The sequence below is a fragment of the Pleuronectes platessa genome, chromosome 1 (genome assembly GCF_947347685.1).
Source record: "Pleuronectes platessa chromosome 1, fPlePla1.1, whole genome shotgun sequence".
Classification (NCBI taxonomy): Eukaryota; Metazoa; Chordata; class Actinopteri; order Pleuronectiformes; family Pleuronectidae; genus Pleuronectes; species Pleuronectes platessa.
Window position 1 is genome coordinate 3,634,817 of NC_070626.1, and position 24,614 is coordinate 3,659,430.

The 24,614-nt window shown below is 40.7% G+C and overlaps 1 protein-coding gene and 1 long non-coding RNA gene across 4 annotated transcripts in view; one reads left to right on the forward strand and one right to left on the reverse strand.

Moving 5' to 3' along the window:
* Positions 1 to 9,148: 9,148 nt before the first annotated feature.
* LOC128439784 (uncharacterized) lies at positions 9,149 to 24,478 on the forward strand. Of its 2 annotated transcripts, XR_008338441.1 has the most exons (4): positions 9,149 to 9,274; positions 11,769 to 11,824; positions 19,077 to 19,214; positions 24,020 to 24,478. It is a non-coding gene; the product is annotated as an uncharacterized LOC128439784 (long non-coding RNA). The 2 variants fall into 2 exon arrangements; XR_008338442.1 differs by lacking the exon at positions 19,077 to 19,214.
* The window catches only part of arnt2 (aryl-hydrocarbon receptor nuclear translocator 2), a 53,179-nt gene continuing 43,599 nt past the window's right edge, over positions 15,035 to 24,614 (reverse strand). For both annotated transcript variants that reach the window (XM_053422124.1, XM_053422118.1), the window contains exons 14-19: positions 24,018 to 24,141; positions 23,770 to 23,872; positions 23,505 to 23,643; positions 22,941 to 23,091; positions 16,488 to 16,633; positions 15,035 to 16,310 (exon numbers count right to left, since the gene is read on the reverse strand). In XM_053422124.1, the coding sequence (XP_053278099.1) occupies positions 16,212 to 16,310; positions 16,488 to 16,633; positions 22,941 to 23,091; positions 23,505 to 23,643; positions 23,770 to 23,872; positions 24,018 to 24,141 (762 nt within the window). In that variant the 3' untranslated portion in view covers positions 15,035 to 16,211. The remainder of the gene's footprint in view (positions 16,311 to 16,487; positions 16,634 to 22,940; positions 23,092 to 23,504; positions 23,644 to 23,769; positions 23,873 to 24,017; positions 24,142 to 24,614) is intronic.

Here is a 24,614-nt window from a genome sequence, read left to right on the forward strand (position 1 = left end):
ATAGATATAATCCCACTGCAATACTTACTGCGTAAAAACCCTAATACATTTTAATACATTTAACAAAAACAACATAAGCCAAAGTAAAACATATATATTATACTTATAATTAGAGTAAATCTACCTCATAGCGTTACATTCACCTGAACTTGTGACCCAAAAAAGGATATTTGAATTTCCTGGCATATTTCTGGTAAAACAAATCAGCTGCAAATGATAGTTGTTTTTTTCCACAGTTAATATAAATCGGCCACATTTTTCACATGAATAATTTTCCATCATAAAACAAAAAGCGGTGCACCCTCTTCAGCATGCAGCTCTCCAGTCATCTTCCTCAGCTCTGCTTCTGTCTGGTGTTTGCCCTCTGGCATGCCCATATCAGGTTGAATCGGACCTGAGACTCCATCCATTCATTTTCTTCCACTTATCCGAGGTAAAATGTCTTAGCCGCAGGCTTAATATGGTATTGCAGACATCCCTCTCGCCAACAATTTCCAGTTCCTCCTGGGATTCTGAGGTCAACCCTGGGGTTTCTCACCATTGGATGTGCACAGAAAACTTCATAGAGAAGGTGCCCAGGATATACCCAGATCAGATGCCTGGAATCACGGGTCCTGAGATTGACAAATAATAACAAATAACGCATGTGCAGAGACAAAGGAATATTCAGATTTATCCTTTTAGCAAAGGGTTTAAATTTTACAAACTCAAAATTATTTATCTTGGCAGCATTACCACAAAATCCCAACAGATCTACATATTTGTAAATTGCTAACTCGTTGAACATGGATGTAAGATTTAAAAGACTGCTTCGAAACACCTGAACCTCCCGTTGTATAAACCCATACGCCAGTTAACATACAGTAGAGACTGTTCAGATTCAGTAACAGCAGAGGAATGTGTCCTCAGATAGCTGAAGCGCTTCAAATCCACCTGAAAGGGAGAAGAAAATCCACTCCACACACTTTTCAGCGCTGCCAATAATAACCATACGGGGACAGGACTCGGCTGTGTTTGTTATAGCCTGGAGGAGGAAAGCTATTATGAGATAGTCTAATGTGTTAAAATCTAACAGACTGAAGTGATGGAGTCTGGGACAGGCTTCCCATACAAATGTTGCAGAAGAAAGTGCCAATAGTTCAACACCTTATGTCTGATATTTGGAGCAGATGAGGTAAAGTTATGTTTTTTTCCAGGCATATGATTTACCTGAGGCGGAAAAAAATCTTCTGTATGAATAAGGGTCCCAGGTCTTTTACAATTTATATTCAACAGAAACAAGACAATTTGGAAAATGCACCGGCCAACAATAAACATCAACATCTCGGGAGATAAATGGTTCCATCTCTGGCTCCTCTGGTCCACATGCTGAAGTGTCCTTGAGCAAAATACTCAAACCTAAATTGCTGCTGATAGTCATACCATTCGACATGCAGTGTGAAGTTCTTTGAGTGGGTGAATTGACTAGAAAAGTGCAAATAAAAGATGCTTTCCATTTACCATATAAGTGAACTGTTCCTTTTCTCTTGCCCTCATTGTATAACTTTAATTGAAGGCAAAAGGGTTCTTTAATGTATTGCTTCTTCTTCTCCATCATGATGCATCGTAAAAGTCAGAAGAGATCTTCCACATTGGTGAGAACTGGTGTTAAATAGTAAAAAGTGACTTAATATGAAAGTCACTCTATTTGGTCAATACGAATACATTTTATAGCCTCACTTTATTATAATATTAGTTTGATAGGTTGCAGTCTAAATTGTTTATCACAATACCAGTTCTTTTCTTCTTCAGTGAAAACTGAAATTTATTATTTTAAGTGCAACATTTTTAAATAGGTTATTACATTTTATTAAATATATAATAAGTATATATTATTTTCTATTGCACTTTTCAAAACAAGCTAGTAAATTGCTTTGAGAAAAAGCAAGGTAACAGAACAGTGAATTAATCCAATTGATGTTTATATTAAGCTATACCTGAGGACCTGAGGAGGGCAGAGAACATCACCTCCACCAACAAGAAGGCCCTGCAGAGGAGGATCTTCCTGTGGCAACTGAAGATATTCAACATGCCGCGTGAAGTGATGGTTGAGTTTTACACAGCCATCATTGAGTCCAACCTCACGCACCGTCTGGTTCGCTGCCTCCACTGCCAAGGACAAGGGCAGACTGCAGCGGATCATTCGGTCAGCTGAGAAGGTCATCGGCTGCAACCTGCCAGCTCTCCTAGACCTGTTCCACTCCAGGACCAGTAAGAGAGCAGGCATGCTAATAGTTGGTCCTTCCGTTCCCGGTCACCACCGATTCCAGGGACTCCCATCCGGCAAAAGGTTCCGGGCTATCATGACCAAAACCTTGCAACACCTGAACAGTTTTTTCCCCATAGCAGTGGGGCTCACAAACAAACCCCCTGCATCGTACTGACTCTGCCCCCCCTCCCCCCGCACATAATTGATATATTATTGGCACTATCCCGAAACCAATAACTGCACCTCAGCACCGCAAGTGCCCATAACTTATTGTTCTTACTGTATATATTGTTGTTTTATGTCCGATTGCTGTTTTATGTCAAATGCACCAACCACACCAAGACAATTCCTGTATGTGTAAATATACTTGGCAATTAAAAGAATTCTGATTCTGATAATGATAATGATCAGAGACAGTTCCTCTTAATGAGTTGAATTCAGACACATTGGACAGATGGTTGACAGCTGAGGCACTTTGAATGCTTGTTTCAGTTTTTAAATGCTGCAAGAATATTCGACCAAGCAACCAGCTGTCTTTTCTGTCTCCCATTATTTTTCTTTTCTTATGGGCAGCTATGATGGAGTCCCTCTTAATGTTGTTATATGAGCCAAAATTAGACATACCACTGTCTATGTATGTATTGTAATGGTTTATGAAGTTTGGGAGGGCTTGTTAACTTGTACATTTTGTATTAAAATAGTGTGTGTAGGTGATTCTTATAGACTCCTTATCGGGGCGCAGTACTCAGCTTCTGCAGAAATTGACAGACATGGTTGCTGGTCATGCAGTTGGCCCCAATGCTTTGGCTGATGTGAGCATCCCTGGGGGGGTTTGTAGTTGGTAGTTTGTAGTTCCTCTAATAGGATTTTGATTTTTTTTTTTTTATAAATAAATATATTTGTCATTTGCCCTTTGTGATAAATTATGCATTCTTTCGCCTTAACACATTTACATTTAAGCACATAATCCATCAATGTACATGTCTTTGCATAATTTCGTGAGCAATTTTTTCATTACATCCATAACTTTAAATGTAATGTAGATATTAAATTCACATGGTTTTTGTGTGATCAGTCACTCTAGCTGCTAAATAAATGGAACACATTGCCCTCGGTTATTCAGTGAGATGCACAGGACAACATTGATTTTGAACAAAACATTTTGAAATCAGTAAGTCAGCAGTGTGATGTGTGCTTGGTTGAGTGGGCTATGAACATGTGTTCAAGTAGTCGGACACACGTCGAAAAAGGAAAGAATGACACTGGCCAAGCTGGTTCTCTTATATACTACACCAAATCGTAAAATTAACAAAAAGCAAGCCCTCTTCCTAAACGGTGGACAGATCACATGAAATTCATATTACAGTTCATATTACAAAACAACTACACTTTCAGATTGGAATGAATATTAATACATGGCTGCAATGGATACAGGGGAAATATACTGAAAGTGAAAACCAACTCTGATGAATGCTGTAATTCTGATAAACTATGAATGAAGAGCTAGAATGAAATCATTTGGATAGAAATAAATGGTTGAAGTATCTCTAACATGCAGTTTATTATATTTGATATTCAAAAAGCTTGTGCGTTTCAAGTAGACAAGCAAATAAGAAACTATCAGATGGGATAAAGCCTAAAATAAAGAGACCTTCTGGAGCCTCACACATGAACAATCAATATATAACACATACATATATTAATTCTGGAGGTATATTCCCAGCAGTCCTGAGTGAGCATGTCCCAGCTCAAGGATTCCTCACAGTCCAGCTGGATGAACACATGTACGAAGGCCAGGTTCATGTGATACAAATATGTAAATGTAACTCTTGACTGTGAATCCACAAAAGCCATCAAAGTAAATTTTCCTTCAAATCTTTCATTTTATAAAATATAATTTTATATATGTACATATGTTTGTCCCAACACAATGCCTCCTAATCACATTTTAGTGATTGACAAAAATCCAGAACAAATCCTTCATCCTTTCACCAACAAGAAAATGCTCTATTGGACGGCTGTGGCTCAGGAGGTAGAGCAGGTCGACTGTGCTGGAAGTGTCTGAGTGATGTATGACAGAGAAAGTGCTGCACCTTCGTTTACAGGTCTTTAGGAGTAGCCTAGTACTGCCCATTTGAATCAAAATGTCACTCAATAGAAAAAAAAGAAATGGTGGCCATGTCTGCCAACATCTGCCATCTGGTTGAGATAAAAGTGGAGGAGGTAAACAATCTATGAATTCTGCATGAAGTCTCTAGACAGCTGATGAGCCTAAAAAGACAAGTCTGACTTTCTAAGAAGCCCTCTCAGTAGTAGAAGGAACAGGTGAAGGTTTTCTATTGCGCATTGTTCAACTGGTGACCCTCCCGTCCAATCCCTTCACCTGACTTGTATCTTTCTTCTCTTAAGTTTTGTTCATTTATTGTTTGTTTTTCAGTGACATTTGTTGTGCTGTTTACCTGCATCATAAGGCAGCTGTGTGATAGGAAACCCTGCTGTCTCTCTGCTCCACAGCCAGACAATCCCCTGTGTCAGGCTAAATGTGAGAGTAAATCAGCTTTAACTGCGATAACCACAGCCTCCTGTATTAGCATAATAAGATAAAAGCCAAGTTAGCCTGATGATGCCATCAAAGCAGCTTTTCATAAATTGTAGCTCAGCACTCAGCAGCTTTTGTTAACAATGGAGGATCACAACAATCAGACTCCCTCAGTGTGTGTGTGTGTGTGTGTGTGTGTGTGTGTGTGTGCATGTTCTTTTCTGCCACACTAGACGTGTTCACCAATCGTGAGTAGGTTATGATTGGAAGGCCTATCAAAGGACAGAGCAAGACAACTGGTGTCTCATCTCTGCTGTAACAGGTAACCTGGTGTTTTCTTTAGCCTTTGTAATGTGAAGAGTTAATAAAACCTCTTGAGTCTTGTGGATGGTTTATTTAATCATCTGACTATAAGAAGATAACATGCAGCAGGCCTAAAAAAAAAAAAAAAAAAACTCTTATGGCAAAAACTACATTGTGTGTGAACCACTGCATGCTCACTGTAACCATATGAGGGTGACTTCTTACCTTACCACTGTTTTGTTCTATTAAGTTATGTTAAGTATTTGTTATTTATTCCGCTAATCATGGCTCCTTTTTACTATGAATACATACAAGCATCTTCATCACTATTAGATATAACCTTCAACCATCTTCAAAGTTTTGTTCTGTTTTCATGTTGTATGTTGTTGTGACGACTGGAGGCAGACTTAAACCCAAACTCAAGTGCAGAAGAAGTAGATAAACTTAACTTCAGAGATGAAAAAGAATCACAGGAACAGAATGCTGGAAAGCTAGACAGAAAGACACGAGGCAATCTGGCAGAGAGTGAACGCAACTGAACCGGTGTAAATACATAGAGGGACTAATGAGGGATTGGGATGCAGGTGAGTGTGGAGGCTTGTGGGAGTGACTGGATTTGAAAAGACAGAAGAACAGAGACAGGATCAAAACAAAGCATGGCAGACTAGGTTCTGCAGTTATGTTATGTTGCATGTTTTTGCACATTTCCTTTTCCTACTTACTGAAGTTTACTTGAACTTGAACCTGAGACTGATTGTGCTTTTTTTCTTCTTAGATCTGGTTCTGGAAAGGAGCAGGAGTGTTTTAAGATCTGATTTCCAATCGGGGACTCCTAACAAAAACAAAGCTTGATGTGGGGAAGAATGGTGGACAACTGGATTGTAAGCTTGAGAGACAGTTAAACAGGCATTGTACAGGACTCAATTACTGATCTCCAATTCCGGACCTCACTCACTGGGTTTGGTGAGTGACCTCCTTTGTGATAAAAGGAGCCAGTTGAGGCAGTTTAGCCACGATGAGGACACCTCCTGAACCACTTCCTAGAAATGCAGGCAGGAGACGCCAGGACAGCCCCTGAAAACATCATACAAGGATTATTTATCTCATCTCATCTGAAATGAGCACAAAGACTAAAGAATATAAAGAACAAAAAAATAAAAAGAATAATGGCGTGTTTTTCTGGAAATGTGAAGTAAATTATTTATTCTCACGACTCACGCGGCAGGATCATTTGTCTCCTCACGCCACTTGCCCGAGCTATTTGACTAAATACAACCCACAAATATTTGCCTGTTCCCCTCCGGAATGTATGAGAGGAAAAGTACTGGCTGAAGTGAGAACAGCTGCTAAGTTATCCCTGCTGTGGAGAAGCTATTGTGTGTGGGTCCTAAAGCGCACACACAACTGTCTTCTCCAGGAGCTTCATCTGGATGTATCCTGCACTACCTGAGGCTGAGCAGTGACCGGACTGATGGCCTGCTAGTTTGGATCAGTGCCAGGAGTGCAGGGAGTTTCATTCTCAAAAGCTGATTGACTTTGGAGACATTGATTGGTTCCAGACTAGCGAAACATGCATCTATTTGCATGTTTTCATCAGAAGCAACAGCATTGACTTGTTTGTGAGTGTGGGTTTGCATCGCATTTGGTGTGAACGTAGCATTACTCTAACTTTAGGGTTTAAAGATCTTGTTCCAGACTTCGTAAGCAGCTTAAATACATTTTCGTACAAACGACATCAACAAACAAACCGAGAGCATTCATTAAAAAAATCTAAAACATGTTGTTGAGAGGAGGCTCTGTTGAGAGACATTATGTGTCATCTTTGATATTGGCATGAAAACGTAATGCTAATGTTAACGGTCAAGATGAATGTTGTCATGCTGCCACTTTAAGTGTAAATGTGATAACAAGATGAGCATCATTATCTTTAACCAGCATATTAAACTGAGTAGGCTATTAGGCATTAACTGTAACTGCTAATTGAGTAATTACACTGGGAGCCGGTTCGCTCCGTTACAACATGTGCAGCCCTGGTTAGAGAGAGAGGAGGGTGCTGATGATGAGTGAAGGTGCTGGTGTCAACTCTCCAAACACATGCAAAACAAAATGGCATCCGATTAACAAAAGACCCTTTCAGAATAAACCCTACAAAATATTGTTTCGTCACAAGTGTTTTAGGATGAGCTCTTGCCATTGGTATAGTTTGGATGAGTTAAACACAGTCAATGTGAGTTAGCACTGTCTGTGGAGGTGATGGGGCTGGGAGAGCAGCTTCCCCTGCACCACAGAGGATCATTCAGAACAAGTGAGAGCTGGTAGCTGATTGGTCCTCACGCTTAAAGGGCAGCGACTGAGCTGCCTCACGGAACACTGAGACACACAGGGACACTCAGGGCCGACGAACACAGGAGAAACACTAGTGCTGAGCTAGTCCCTTTAGGTGGAAGTTTATTTATGTTTGTCCTTGTATGTGTTTTGAGTTAATAAAACATGCTAAAACCTGAATGGTTTGTCTCTGGCTGCTGTGGTGAGAGCCCCGTCACCTGGTCAACTTCCACACTGTCCTTCTGAATTGTACTACCCGGGGAAGGGTGCACTTAGAAAGTTATAACTGATCTCAGAAAGCTTTTTTTCACACAGAAAAAAACTCTCTCACACACACATACAAACAAAGAACTAAATAAAAGAAATAACAAAGCCGGACTCTAATTGTAGTGGAAATAGAAAACAGTATAACACATTTTTTAGGGGGACAAATACATTTGCAAATAGTTAGCTCTTGATAAGACACATTGTATATCTCACGCCTAGACTACTGTAACTCCCTCCTGGCAGGTCTACCTGCTACTGCCATCCGACCTTTGCAGCTCATTCAGAATGCAGCACCTCGACTGGTTTTTAACCAACCTAAATTCACTCACACTACTCCGCTCCTCCGCTCCCTTCACTGGCTACCAGTGGCTGCATCCGGTTCAAAACATTAGAACTTGCCTACCGTGCTGTGAACGGATCAGGTCCAGTCTACATCCAGGACAGGTCAAACGTTACACCCCAGCTCGTTCACTCCGCTCTGCTTCGGCCAATCGGCTCGTTGTTCCCTCACTGCGAGCTAAACACTCATCAAAATCACAACTGTTTGCTGTCCTGGCTCCTAAATGGTGGAATGAGCTCCACATCGACATCCGGACATCACAAAGTTTATACATCTTCCGCAGAAAACTGGAAAAAAACTTACCTCTTCCGACTATATCTTGAATAACAATTTTTGAAACTAACAATTTAGCAGCACTTAAATGGCACTTACTTATAGCACTTTGTAGTTTTGCTTTATTTTGAAGAAATTGTACTTTCTTGATTCTTGTTGTTCTTGGTTTCTACCCTCGGGGTTGAATGCACTTATTGTAAGTTGCTTTGGATAAAAGCGTCAGCCAAATGAAATGTAATGTAATATAATGGTATATCAGTATCACGCTGACACGTGTTGTCTGAATAGCCTCCACCAGCATCAGAAACCTGAAGAAAACAATCCCCCATATTGTATGGTTTTTCTGTAGCAGTACATTTGGCTATGTTTTTTAAACATGGTGCATGTCACGCTCAGTCAGCATGTGCAGCTGCCATGGGTACTGCATACATCTTAAGGCAGAACAACAAATCTAGCTTTAGTCTTTACAAGTGCTTTCTTGTGGCATTGTGTAATCCCTTGAAATTCCATTGACAATTAGGGGTGAATAGACCGACAACTACTTGGCACCAACAAACAAAAGATATTTCCAGGCTCTCGGCTGAACTGATTAAACTGAACTGCTTCTATAAATAATCTCAGTGCTGTAAGCAGAGCACTGTTCAACAACCTACAATAACACAACTCAGCAAATACCAATATGATGACCATGGAATGTTATTGAGCTTTTGCTTATGACAGGTAGAATAACACGTTCCAGAGTTCAGAAAAGCACAGCAACCATCAGCAACATGGTGGAAACCCAGAGTCACACACGCACATACTGCAGCAGTGATGAGGAAGTGGATGAAGTACCGACGCACATGGCTGGTCTGCTCTGCCTCATCTAGTGTCTGAGGTGGTGTGTCATCCGTGCAAACCATCAACAGAGAGTCACATTATAATGAGACTGACGAGAGTCCCGGATTTTTAAAGCAGAAGTCACAACGAACGTAGCCAGGTGAGTTCTTGTTGCTTTCCTCTCAGAAGCCTTCGGCCCTCAGACCTTCTTGTTTTGGTCAATTTGCAAAAGAGAGGGAGGGAAAGAGAGGCAACTGATGCTGTCTTGTGAATGCTTCAGTCTACAAGCTGACAGCACTACAACTTCCTGCTTTTTTATGCAACCTTCTTTATATTATACTATATTAGACTTCCTAAAGCTTTCACATATCAACATAAATGTATAACTAAATGAAAGACATTACAGACATTTTACATAAGTTGTTGACAAAAATTATATATGTGTTGTGTTTGGAGCGCATGGAGGAAAAACTTACCTGAACCAAAAATGAACACATAAAGATTATTATAATTTAAAAAAAATCCCCTGTTTTCACAGATGGAAAAAAAGCTAATTTGCCTCTGAGGACTTCTATTGTTTCTGTTTTTATGAAAACTAATACTATATTTGATAAATTCCACTCAGGTGTTTTAACCCTTCAACAAAAAACCTGTTCTTAGACCAGCTTTGATGCAATTGACAACATAGATTTGATGGCTTGTCTCTAAAGTTAGTCAGCCAATGCGATCCCTCTTTTTTCTTGGGCAAGACACTGAACCGCAAATTGCCTACACCTAAATTTGACAATGAATACAGACCATTTACCATTTACCAAATAAAAATGTATTATTATTTTTGGTCACCAGGGTTTTGAGGTGAGATTAGGTGAAGTCAGCCGCCTTTCGGTGTTCCTTGTTGATAGTGATATTATTTATAAACTTTACCTGCCGTGGTTCCAGGGGACCTGCACTCTGTGCTGGGCTGTGGCACCGTTTCGTTCTGCCAGACTCTCCTGATGCCTTGTGAACACAGAGCGCTGACAGAACAGTGGGATTATGAATACAAGACTGAGCTGCATAGGTGGAAAATAAAAAAAGTTGTGTTGCGTGTGTAACTGCAGGTAAACAGGCAGCAGTGTTGATGGGCACAGTGGGTTGTGTTTCTCTGTGTGGTTTGAATGCTGCTGTCAGTGTGTTTGGAGGAGATTCTCAGCTGCATGATTTAAGATAGACCTGTCAGTGAGGAGACACATTGACTGCAGACGAGCATGCAGCTACGCTCTGCCAACCACAGTGCACACACACACACATGCACACACTCCACAACATCTCAGTGGCTTATGCAAATCAAACACTATCGCACAGAACCACACACACCCTCCGACATGCACGGCACAGCAGAGTGTCTCGGTGATGGTTTCAGGCCCTGAGGTGAAGCTCTGTAAAGACACCAGATGCCATTCGGAGGCTATTTACAACACTTGAGTTGGGATTTTGTTCAAATAAGCACCATCTTCTGCACTTATCATCTAATGACAATCAGTCAGGAGACATGGTGTGGAGCAAAACGAAGGCAGCATGTAAATGAAGAACGAAGACATCGTGAGAATGAAATGTTCCACCCTCCCTTCCCCTCCAGTCCATCACAAATGCTGCAGAGCTTAGCAAATGTCAGAGGGGAATTTAAGAGGCTAATCGGAGTGCATGTCATGTCAGGAAGGAATGTGGGAAACTATTTCTCTTCAAATCACCTACCAGTTTGTTCATGAGTCGAAGCTGAAGAAAGGTATTAAAGTGCCAAGCAGGAGAGATGCCAAGAGCTGCCACTTTATGTTTATGAGAAGAAGAAAAACAGATCTGAGCTTTGGCATTCCACTGATACTTGACAGGCTTTAGAAAAGTTTTCACGGCATATGTGCAGCTGATATAGGATGAGTGGGATTGTGAAATGCTACAGCACATGTAGAGGATATATATGTAGTGTATGGGTCCTATATGTTATATTTTCACAAAATTACAGAGTCAGGATGTTACAGGAACAGTCCTCTATGAGAAAAGCACAGCTGTCAGGGGCAATTTTGGGTTCATTTTCTAGCCCAAGGACATGTCAGCATGGGGTAGACTGGGATCGAACCACCGACTGGTTAGAGACAACCCATTCTCTACCATGCAACAGCCGTCCTGACTTACTGCAATAAATGGAGCCCAATTCACTGCTTGTGTTTGATCCTGATAGTTGAGGATATGAAAACATTTCCTCATCACTTAGTGCATATTAATGGACATTTATGCAACAAAATAACAACAACACCGATATGTTCATAACTCAAATACGAATCTAAATCTTCCGCAAACAACAGACTCTTGCAGTGAGGTCATTTCTCATCAGGCTGCAGTGATGTGCAGGTTTCCAGGACTCCATGGCACCATTGTGGTGGATTTGGTTATAGGAGCAGTAGACGGTGACAGTAAAAGTGATCACAGGTGAAACAGGCTCAACAACCCAAGAGGGCCAGTGGAGCATGGCTGAGAGAAAGACAGAAAACAACCAGCACTAGTAACACCTGACTTAGAACCCAATTAAAAAAAATATTAATATTTCTGTGGTTAAGTATGTTTGTATTAATGTACAATTTGTAGATTTATGACGGCCGACAACTCCTCTTCCATCCTAGGTGGTGAAGCTGCAGCAGCACTCGGACCACAGCATCTGTCCAGGATCTGTTCACAGGTCTGACAATCCAGAGTGAGGAATGGAGTGGTGAACACTACAATTACCATAGTGCTACCAAGAGATTATCCCTCATAACGTTGTTATTCCCAGGCCTCAATGTGAAGTGGTGCCACTAAAAGCTACTGTATAGATGCAATGCCTCATTGATGGACAGGTTAAAAAAAATAACAGATATGATATTCAGACATTTGTCTCCAGACCTTCTGAATATCACAGACACCTAAGGCTGTAATGGAGTGTGGTTCGAATTGACAGTTTTGTTGCGTAATTGATTACTCCTTTTAATTAGCTGAGCAGGAGGCAGCACCTCATAGGCACCATACATATACCCATTCACTGTATCTGTCTCCTTGAAGCATGTGCAGACATGTCACTAATCACTTGAGTTCACATGTTTACAGCGCGTGTATCCTGCTGACGGAACAAGTCACTTTGACTCTGTCACAATTGAACAGCAGTTATTGAGAATGTTAGTACAGTGTGTGACGGACAGAAACCTCCTAAACAAAACAAACAGGAAGATGTTGTCAAGCTGTTTTCACATTCTTCCCAAATTACAGTTCAACATTTCATTTGGGATGGACAGAATGTTTCTCCTCCAGCTCGCTGTTTGGTCCCAACGACTTTACCTCCCATCACTGAAGAAAGGATGGGATTGTGCTTTAGCCCTGTAGATTCCTCCTCTGAGACCATTTGTCATTGGTAAAAATTATGAAATCATCTGGAGGTATCCACGTTCATTCATCATTAATAGTGGCAGTAATGTAAGAATGAAATGTTGTGATAATACAGAAGACAGGAAATCTTTGTCCGTTGTCTTGAAGTGACAGATGAGGTTGAGTTTAGGTCTGGACTCATTGGAATATGTTTTTTTCCTATGAGCACTGATGATGCTGAGTGACATCACTGAGCCCAATCCAATCAATTGTCTGTCAGTGCACGTGACTCAGTGATTAGACCTCAGAGATCACAAAGTTAACGTAACTGCAAAGATTGTTTACAGCCTGACAAACGTATCTACAGGATCAGCATTAATGAGTAATTTCACATTCAGAAATAGAGCCGCAGCTCTGCTCGGCTTTTTGGAGCTTCATAATGACTTGCAGCTCACTGTTGTGTCTGAGTAGTTGTCAGTGAAAAGGCTGTGCATGTGGCCAAACAGCAGACAGGCACAATCAGAGAGCATCTGGCAAACTCGATGGAGCATTTAGCTACTGAAAAGCCAGATATTTCCCACAGGAGGTGGAGACCAAACACAGAACTAAAAGAGAGCGAGCACTGGACTTTCGTAAACCTTTTTTTCAAATGAATAATAATGTTGCTTCATAAGTCCTTGATATGTAGTTCAACATATCAACTTGAAAAGTGATTGTGTGTCAGTGTTATGTTCACATCTGGATTCTGTGTGAAAATACTTAAGTTCAAATATGCAGTTGTACTAAGAGACTTTGATGTATGCGATTGGCTCAGTTAACATAACTGAACATTAGTCATTATCAGCAAGTTAATATTGTCACAGGTAGAAAAACTCAAGTAAATTATATCCAATATTATTATTATCATCATCATTTTACGTTATTGCCTGTGAGAATCTAATTAACTACTAAAAACTCCAAAACACAATGTTCTATGGGACAACCTGATTTAAGCTTTATACCTAAAAATAAAAGATTTGTTCTGAATGTAGTGTATGAACAATGGAAGAGTAAGACGTTGAACAGAAGCCACGTAACCAATAAGAATTTATTGTCACAATCACAATTTGTTACACAAAAATAATGGGTCACATTTACACCATTTGTACAGGTCTAGAACTCAATGTACAATGAACAGACTAACTAAATACCAATAGTTAAATATGTAGTCACATTGCACACAATATCATTAAAACCTACACAAAAGAACATGTACTGTGTGAAAGTAACACGAGTCGACATAAAAATCACATTATTTACAAAAAGAAAACATCAATTTGAGATCTTTAGCAAAATGATTCGACGTCTGTTTGCGCTTCTCCATCCGTCTGTCAGGGACATTATACAATCTATCATGTAAAAGCTCCCCTGCTAGAAAGTATTATTCAGTCTCTTAATAGTTGAAAAGATTATAAAGTAATTAAGTCAAGTAGCGAGAGCTGAAGAACACCAAATACACTAGTAAATACTGCGATTTGCTTGGACGGTATGGCGGTTTTTCCCTTATAAAGCAGGCTGGTGAGATTAGCAGTTAGCTTCATGAAGTGCACTTTAAGCCTTTGCTTAATAACTGTCTGCAATGAGTTTATTTTATTCTTTTTCGTTTCATGTATACATAGAATCCTTCGGTGCTCGCATCTGGACATCACTACATATAGTTTACATCATAAGGTTGACGGAGAGAGTGAGGTCAGCAGCAGGTGGAGTGCAGCAGCATCTCCTCACCTGCTGCTGTTTGGCAGAGTCAGTGATGATGCTTGAGAGGCGGCACCAGGCAGATGGAGGTGAATGTCTTCAGCGCTCAGACATTTTACTTCTCGTCTTTGACATCCCTATTGTTGTCCACTGATGCTCTCTACAGTCACTGCAGGTTTTACCAGGGGGTAACTAGTCTCCTACTAGTGTATGGGTCCTATTGTAGTGTGAGGTAAATGACACCCTGTCTGGGCTGACACTGGACATGTAAACTGCTTAAAACAGGCGGTAATGCTCTCAATCCCAGTTGAGCAACAACTCTCAAACATTTGAGAACCTTCACTGAAAAAGCACAGACCTAAATTCCTCCTTAGATAAGTAATGATGAATCAACATGGTGTAACTTTAGCCCATTTACACTTCGACATGTGGATGCTGTTACCCGTCAGCTGCACGAGTGAAATATTAAATCAGAAATGATTATCAGGCCAGATTTATTGCAGATATTTCATTTGACCAGAAACAATTGCGAATTTTCTGCTTCACATTAAAAGTCAATCTAATGCAGCAGCTCGGGAGCAATATTACTTCATTAAATAGTCACCCTGTGTATTTCTACATGACAGAGTTTTTTCCTCAGATATCATTATTCCATCTGGAAAATATGTTGTCTGCACAGTCATAAATAGTGGTCACCTGCGTGGAGCCGACATAAACAGCTGAAAGAAATGATGTCTGGGGGACATGGAGTTTTATTGAAACCTCTTATCGGATCTAAAGGAGAGGAAGTGTATAATCTTGACAATACTCCACACTTCCAGCTGTGACCTGTTGACTGTCCTCCTCTGGTTGTGCTGCTGACTGCCGAGAGCTACAGAGTTCAACTGCTTGTTAGAAAGGCTCGAGACAATGTCCATCCCTGTGACGACAGACGAACAGCTGATAGACTGATGCTCACTCTTGTTCCTTCCATCTGACCGCAGTGCTCCTCCTAACAGCGATGAGGTATGTGTATTTTCCCAGATACATACTGTAGGCCTCAGGGAGGGGTAAACGCTGTGGACTGTGTGTGTGAAATGACAAGTGCACCCAGACATTCAGTGTGTTGCACATCACCCGTGTGTGTGACCCACTAAGATACACTGCGGGTCAAATGTTTTACAACACCTCCATTTTTTAAATTAAAGCATCGAACAAAAACAATGCGTCTTTTTTTTTTTTTTACAGGATAGATCATGGGAATGTTTTTTAATTAAATATAATCTCCAGCAGACGAACACACTCATGATGTTCTTTCTGCAATGGAGATGAAACATTGTTCAGAAAAATACAGTTTCACCACTAACTTTTTAGTTTTAGTTTCATCCTCTGTCCCCTTCATCAAACCAGCTCCATGACCTGGAGACGGTGCTGCTCTTCATCATGTGAAGCATCTGTTTGCTTCTGTTCTTATCAATAATAATAATTCAATATTTCATGTCATTATGATGTTGTAGGATAAAGCTAAGTCCGTCTTCATTTGTTTTCCTTTTCTTTTTCTAACCATTCTGATAGAAATATGCAGAACTACCTCCTAGATCAGCATTGTCCTTTCTATGTACCAGAGGCTGCAGTAACAGACTTCACACACACTGGTTTGTAAGTCACCAACACCTGTACAAACTGCTTTGTATCAAATTTAAAGCCTTGGTTTTTCCCCCACTGCTGCAGGAAAATGTCTGTTTTCTATGAAATCCACACTGTTTGGTGACCTAAACTTTCTTTTTCATTTATCTTGGCCAGTTTGTTGCTGACCTTTGTTCAACTGAAGCTTCTTCACTGGACTTGAACTGATGAAATTTCATAAAAACTGGGAAAATGGGAGTGTTGCTGAACCTTTGACCGATGGTGGTAGAAAAAACGAGACAGAACATGAGCGATGAATGCAAACTTAGTCTAGTTCTGAGAGGGGGAGTGATAGAAAGAGAGAGAGAAACAGAGAGAAGGGGGGCTGGTTACTCAGAGAAGGGTGGGAACATGCCGAGGTCAGCAAAGTCCTCAATGTTGTAGTTGGCTGTTCCCTGTGTGGGATCTCCAGCCATCGGTAACATGTCCTGCAGAGACATAGAGAGGGGGGGTCAGAGGTCAGGGGTTTGCTCAGGACATGCAGATCTTATCAGACATATCGCATTCTGTGTACACTGGTCAGCAGCCAGCAGTCGGACATGCTGTGGAAACACGTTGCAGCACAGTCCAAGAGTAGCAGAGTGTGTATCGGAGTTGTGTGTTACCTGGAAGACTTCTGTCTGGCTTGGGTTGGGGTGTGTGTGCTGTTCCCCCGGCTGCTGGGAGTGATGCTGGTTCTGCCACTGGGACCAGACCTCGCTCGGACGACCCTGGAACTGGGCTCCACTCTGACTGCTTTCTCCTGACACATCTGGAGACACACACACATGCACACGCACACACACATGGTTATAATACCATCTCATCATTTACTACAGGCAACCTCTTGAATCTGAATACAAACATTTTGCATTACTTTTGTGTAGAGTATGAGACAGGTCGACCATCTTTATCTTCCCATCCATATAACTGTTGTTATCATGACCACTACTCCCTCATCGACAGCTCATTAATATTGTTTCACTTCTTTTTTTAAATAAAACTGTCCCTTCTCTATTGAATTAAAGATGTTTAGTTAATCTAGTCTGTGTTGCTGTATCCTCCTCTCTATATTTACAAGACCATTGTCAGCTGACTGATGCTGTGCTGCTCTGCCCCTTGTTAATTTCTTAATTTTGGGGCAAGCTTCTCTTTCACTTGCCTGTTTTTAAAAACAACAAAAGAGGTAAAATAATTAAAATCATCTCAATTAGCGACAAACAATTAGCTGATTATAACTAAATTAATCAATTTTTTTTTTTGACTGATTGAAGTCATTTAGAAAGCATCTAATATTGTTATTCAAGACGTAATGTTATCATTGAAAAAAGAAAAGACATGACACAGACAACCTAACTAATTGTAGTGTATTTGTAACAGCAATTAACATTAATTAGACTCATTACTGGTTAATTAACATCCTGGATTTGAATGTTTCTTCAGATTTCCATGGTGCTGTTTTGACACATCGATGTTGTTTGCTGCTGGTGTTAATCATAATATCTCATTAAAATGTACACAACAGCAACAAACCATTGCCAATTCATAAAGTGAGGATTGACAGAGGTTGAGCATCTGGTAGTCTGATGATTTTTTAGCTCTATTAAACTGTCTCTGTTCACATCTTCCAAGATAAACAGATGAAACACAGGTGGGAAATCTAGAAGTTTCTCTCCCATGTTGACAGATGCACTGGCAGTTGTTTCCATTCTGACACGACCATTAGATAAATCCCTCTCTGAGAATGATGACACTTCTTTCATGCGGTGCCAGCTGCAGAACGCCCACAGGCTTTCTTTGCTCTTCATCTCATATGTAACGTTCTAACACTTGTTGCTGTTGCTATCGTGCCCTTCATAATACCCATGGTGCACATCAGGTGGATGGAGGAGTCTTCACCTTTGGCCTCTAGTTGAAAATATCAGATGTTTCATGTGCTCTTAGCACTGATATCAGTCCTTGGTTGAGTTTAAATAAAGTCAGTAGAGCGCACAGCTCTGCCAAAGCCACTTCAAAAGTTGTCTAACACTCAAAACAGGTCAATCTGAGGAGGGCTGTTTTAGACAGGGTAAAAAGGGTGCTGTTTTAAATGATCCTTGGGGTATTTTGACCAAAATATGTTAAAGACATTTCATTAAGACCCCAAGGAACAATATCAACTGTGGTAAAATGGGCATAATATGTGCCCTTTAATATGTGTCCAAATTAGGGCTGGATGATATATCGGAAATTTATCATCATCGCGATATCAACAAGCAAAAGTCACAAAAGACTGCTTGAATTTAGATATATGTGTTCCATGTGCCACGCATTCACACTCTGCATAAATATATTTGGCCAATCAGATGAGTCCTGTCGACTCTAAGCACATTGCATACCTGCCAATCTAGGTGCATATCATTATCTTGATAATGTGCCTTAAAATAACAGTGAAATACTGCAGCACTGAGTGACTATTCTGATGTCCAGGTGGCAAAATACAAGGATTCTAAGAACAACATTATTGTGTGTGACAGATGTTCTCCCACTCTACGGTAGCATCACCCTACAAGAGTGTCAGTAATTCAACAAGCCTTCTCTCCTTCATTCTCCAATGAGAACTTCATTCATATAACATAAATTATTGAAGCTGATCAGCTTCATAGTTCTGAACCAGGGCCTTCAGCAAATTAAGTTATTTGGGGAGAAATACAGGTTGCCAAGTTAAGTGGCTACACCTGTTATGTTAGCGTGCCAGATCCATATTTAATCAAATATGCAAAGCCTCTGTCGCTGTTTTAAAGTATGTGACAGATTTGAGTCAGTACCGACAGATACCCAATAATAGAGGTTTCAGGACTGGATCAGGGGCCACAGTAGAAAAAAAATGATCAGGACATTTCCTAGAGGAGATGTCGCTTTTTTATTAGCTGCATGTTAAAACAGGGCACCTATCTAACATTTGATAAATTACTTGTATATGTGAAAATGTATAATTAAAGCTGGTTTTGAATGTGTTAAAGAAAGCATATTAACAATAACTCTCTCTCAACATCAACACTACCTGATAATATCAGCAGTGTCAGCTTCAATTGTTGTTCTTAAAGCTGTCTTCTGCTCATACAGCAGCTACACGCACTATGTGAATGAACAGACCTGCGCACACAAATATACACTGTGTCGGCCTCCCCTTGCAATGTTTCCCAGTAAAAAACTAAATACTCATCTCCACGCAGATACATGCAAGAGGCTGAGCTTGGGATAAAGAGAGGAGATCCAGATGAAAAAGTCATTCACCAACACAGAGGAGGATTGGTTGTGTATACATGAAGTGGAAAGCAGAGAAGATAAGGAAAAACAACAGCTTATTAAACGTGAGTGAAGGCGGAAAACCTATGCAACAACAGAGTGAACGAACAGCGCTGGCTGCAACTGACTTCATCCTTCATAATGGCCTGACAGGCAGAGGAAAACGAGTGAGCAAAAATATGATACATAAAACCGCCTTAAGGTTGGCATACATTGTACGATTTTAGAAATACCGTTATTAAATTCCAACTTATACTGTACAAGTAAATTGTCTACCATGTGATGTACTAAAAAACCCTATTAACAGGGTAAAAAGGACGTAGAAACCTCAGAGAGCCACATGTGAGGGATCCCTCTCTCAGGACGAGCAGAGGTGCAATAGATGCCACGTGTAATGGAGAAAATCAGCAAGATAAGGGAATTTGCAGCATTGATTAGAATAAACACTTTGTAGACTAACAGAAGCCAATGAACTGATTATTGTCAGTAATGGTCGAGTATCTGAGGAGAATTATTGTATATCAAGCAGTCTTGTTTTTATCATAGTCTGTGGTCAGCAGCCACGCCAAGCATGATCCACCATCAAGATCGGATGCCACTGTAGTCCACAGTCATTGTCTACTGCCGCCATCAGGATCCACTGGTCCACCACCATTATCAGATGCCAACACGTAAAAGGATCCGCCATTATTATCACGATCAGCTAGCACGATACAGAATCCGCCATACAGGATCCACATAAGGCAAAGGGACTCCGGAGAAGAAGTCAAGTCAGTAACATGTATTGATGAGATATTAATTACTTAGATCTGATAAGGAAGGAGAAAGTGGGAAAAGAAGCTCTGTGTGTCATGTGTCCCCCGACATTCTAGACCTATAGCAGCATAACTAAGAGCAGGTCAAAGACAAGCCTGGACCGGCTCTAACTATAAGCTTTAGAGCTGCGCTGTGGCACACAAGGATAGAGCCCTGTGTTTTCATTGCTTATAAATTACAAACGTTCCGATGGTCAGAGGCAATACATTTCTGCTCATTCCCCCCTGTACACTGCAAGGCAAAAAAGCACAACAACGCTAAAAGTCATTTGACTCTTTCAGGAGTCGTACAATTCTCAGAAATCGGGGCAGATATTGGCTTAAAATTGTACAGTGTATGCTTAGGGAGAGAGAGACAGATAAATCATTTGGCTAATGTGCGTTTCCATTAAAAGGCCATCAACATGCTTTATTCCCACAGCTAAGTGGACAACAAACACAGAGACTCCTAAGCAGCTGGTTAATGAGCCATCACTGTCTCAACACACACTAGTTCCAAAGTCAGTGTTCAACAGTCCAGCTTTCAGTCAGGCCAGTGGTCTGGGAAATTTAATATTTTGGTCAGTCGGTCAGTGGTTGATCACTGTGGTCCAGAGGAAAAGGCCTCTGCTAGCATGCCACCTTCATTTTTAGAGATGATAATAGAAACAATTCTATGGTTATATCTTACTTTTTTACATCTACTTGTGAAGTTCATGGGGGAGTGACTTGACTTTATATTGGCAAGAAAACCCTCACTGACTGGGCTGTACTACTATAGCTCCCCAGATCTTACACCAAATACACATACAACTAGTTAGTTTATGACAAACACGTCTGAGAAGCTGACCTGTCTAGGGGAAGCACTGTGACTACTTCACTCTTTAGTGGTTTCCAACTGGCACAGGCTTCAACAACAAGATTAAATCCTTTCTTTAAACAGCTTCATCTCACTACCCTTTTTCTTTTGCTGCCTCACAATGTATGTTTTATGGTTTTAATTGCTTAATTGTTTAGATGTTGCCAGATGTTTGCTCATCTATATCCACAATTGAAAGTAGAAAAACAACAGACCTTATTGAATATCATTATTTCAGTGGGATCTTAGGTGATTATTATTTTTGCCACATTGTTATATAATGTAAAATGCATTCTGATAAGTTTAGGTCCAGGTCACTTCCCACATATACATAATTGACTGGCATACAAGGAAACAAAATAGCATTCATCTTAGAGCAACATCGTTTAAAACACCACACATTTCATTACATTTGAATTACGCTTTTGTCCAAAGCGACTTGCAATAAGAGAGACAGCCTACAGGCTATGAGTGAGCACTGTTACATTGACACCACAGTGGGTGTGAAGCAGTGGTTACTGACACTTTCCAGCAATGAGGGTCTGGGTGTAAACCTGCCAGTTGTAGCCTTGAGTGAGTTTAATCTCTCACCCCATGTCTTCATGGGATAATCCAGGAAAATCAGGTCCAGAGACATGCAGGTTAACTTGAGACTTCATCAAAAGTGATGATGAAAGAACCAACACAACAGCTCTTGCAGGTAGACCGCTACACTAACAACAGCAGTGAATCCCTTTTCACCAGGGCCGGGTGATATGACTAGGATTAGATATTTCCTCTAGGATTTTTTAAACTTCCAAGATCTGTACATGTCCAAGTAACTTCTGATTAGTGTTGGTGTTCATTGTTAAGGTGTAAAGTGAGCACAGGTCAGTGGGAGAGTGTGGAGGGAGGAAAGTATTAACCAAAAATGATATGAGCAAGATTAAGAGGTTATAAATGTCGGTTTTAATACGTTTCCGGTTAGATGCCCCGCAAAAATTTCAGGAGTTAAGTTGCAGCTGACAACAGTTTTCAGACACACAGCAATCTTGCACCCTGTGGATATAAACTCACAGTTAACTGAAACCAGACAGCAATGATTCCCTGACTTTTCAGGGGCAAATTAGTCCATCCAGCTCTAGAGCCATGTCCATGCGGGGAGGCTGTGGCTGAGGGATAGAGTGGTCGTCCTCCAACCTGAAGGTCGGCAGTTTGATCCCCAGTCTGACCCATCTGCATGCCGAAGTGTCCTTGGGCAAGATGCTGAACCCTGAATGGCCCCCCAATAGAATAACAAAGTGCTGCGAATAGATGCACTGTATGAATGTGTGTGTGAATGGGTGATTGTAAAACTGTACTGTAAAGCGCTTTGAGTGGTCATCAAGACTAGAAAAGCGCTATATAAAAACAAAACCATTACAAATCCATTACAATTATGTTGCTGTGTTAGCCTATTTCCATGAAATTTAGCCAAAATGTCCTTGGACATCTTCCTACGAGGGGCATTCACGGATATGGCGCTAGCTAATCCACTTCCTGTGGACTTTTAGTCTTAAAACAAGGTGTAAATGACCTTGTTTCAAGTAGAATATGAATGTCAGGGCTTGTGGACAATTGGATGACACCACAGGAGCAGGATGGAGGTACGTTAGGTTTTTCTGTTGTATTATAATGTCTGTAGAGGGAGTCCCCATTGAGTTCAATTGTATTGGATGCTACAACACTGTTTACCCCTGAGACTCCAGAAGTATTTATAGACTTAACACTTCATCCACCCCTCCATTGGCATAGTGGCGAGTACATAATGAGTGACTATTCATTTTTCAGTGAACTATCCCTTTAAAGGTGCTCCAAAAAATGCCTTAATATTTGGTCTGAAAGAGGCCACTGCATTACTGGTGACTTAACACTACTACTATAGTCACATTGTTTTAATGTCACTGCCAAGCCCCACCTTGCAAGATATTTTAACAGTGAGGTAGGTATGTGTCAATATCAATCTTGTTACTCAATCCCTATATTCATATTGGATTTGCAGACAGAGACACACACACAGAACAACAAACCAGTGTCCGGAACTCCACAGCAACACAGGTTGTACAACACAACAGATCACAGAGCAATAAATGAGGATAAAGAAGAAGACAAGAGCTCACCAAATGCTGTGCTGCGGTTTGTCAGTCCTGAGTAAGCGTTGCCACTAGGAGAGGAAGTGGCTGGTGATGACAGAGGACTGTAGGAGGCCGGGTCGGTCTGGTAGCTGTGGCCAGAACCAATGCCAAATGGACTGGACTGGGCTTTACTGGACTGGAGAGCACAGATAACGAATATTAGAGGTGTAACTAAACATGTCAGTGTATGAAAGTTATTTAACCAAGTTTCCTGAAAACAAAGAATGAGTACTTATTTAAACCTTTCTTTTGCATGTGCAGAATATATGTTTGAACCTTCCTACAGGACTTTTTATACCATTATCTTAATTAAGTGAAAGCTGCATTTAGTTTGTAATTGTTATTTAGTATAAATATTAGCATGCAATAACTTTACAGAACACACGCGCCCATGTCTTGGTTACATGAGTTTGGCAACTGTCGAGATTGCTAACTTTACTTTAGATGCTTTCACTTCAGCAACAGATACTTTTTGTGCAAGTATTTGTGTGTGTGTGTGTGTGTGTGTGCGTGTGTGTGTGTAAGTGTGTGCGTGTATGTGTGTATTACCTGTCCCGAGAAGGGGGGTCTGTTGCCTGACCAGGCAACCTGGCCTGGATTGAGCTGCCTAGATATCTGAGCTAGATTCTGATTGGATGAACCTGATGGCTGGATATCATTCACACCAGGGACGTGGATCACAGATGAACTGTGGGCACAAAAAAATATTACACACATAGACAGAGATCCCCCCAAAAATATTGTGAATTATTAATCGTCAGGCTACACTTTTGTCCAGAGAGACATGCTGCTATCATATTTTACTGGCATGTACCTGAAGCTTTTGCCAGAGTGTCCCTGCTGAAAAGGAGAGCCCTGGGAGTAGAGCTGCTGTCCTCCAGCTGTGGAGGAGGGAACCATCATTTTCTTATCGCCCGCTGTACACACACATACACACACAGCCGCATCAGCATGATAAAAATAACAGGGAAGAGATCACTCGTGATTAAAAGAAGTGCAATGCAAAAAGCAACCATGTGTATGAGGCTGATGTTTGCTTATTTCTATGTGTGTTTGTCGTACAGCCAGAGATGCCGGTGTACATCTCAGCAAAGCGTGGGTCTCTCTCTTGGGAGAACAGAGCCTCCGTCTTGTCGATGTTCTTGCCTGCCTCATGGACTCCACTGCTGACGCTGGCCACAGGCACCTGAGGGAGAGAGGGTGTGCGGGAGATGTTTGGGATTATTTATTTTTGGTTATAATAAAATGCCAGACAAACACAAGTTGCACATACACAAGTGAAACCGATTCCATCCACTTTTCTATGCTAATTAGAAGCATTTTAGCCAAGTAGGCAAGGAAGAGGAAATAAAAAAAGAGGATAATCAATGAGATTGTTTTCTGGTCTGCACTGCTTTGCCAACCCCTAAGGAAAATTCAAGTTTTCAGGCAGTTAACGAGTCTTACTGTCAAACACATCATACACACTGTGATAAAAAACATCTATTATAGCTGTGTTAACAAAATAAATTGCTTAAATCACATTTAAGAGGAAAGATGTTATTTATTATTTATTTCTTTACATGGACTGCTACTATAGATTAATGGATGGTACAACAAAATGCTTTTTATGAATAAAATGCACACAAAATGTAGATTATATATATTGATTCAATCCAG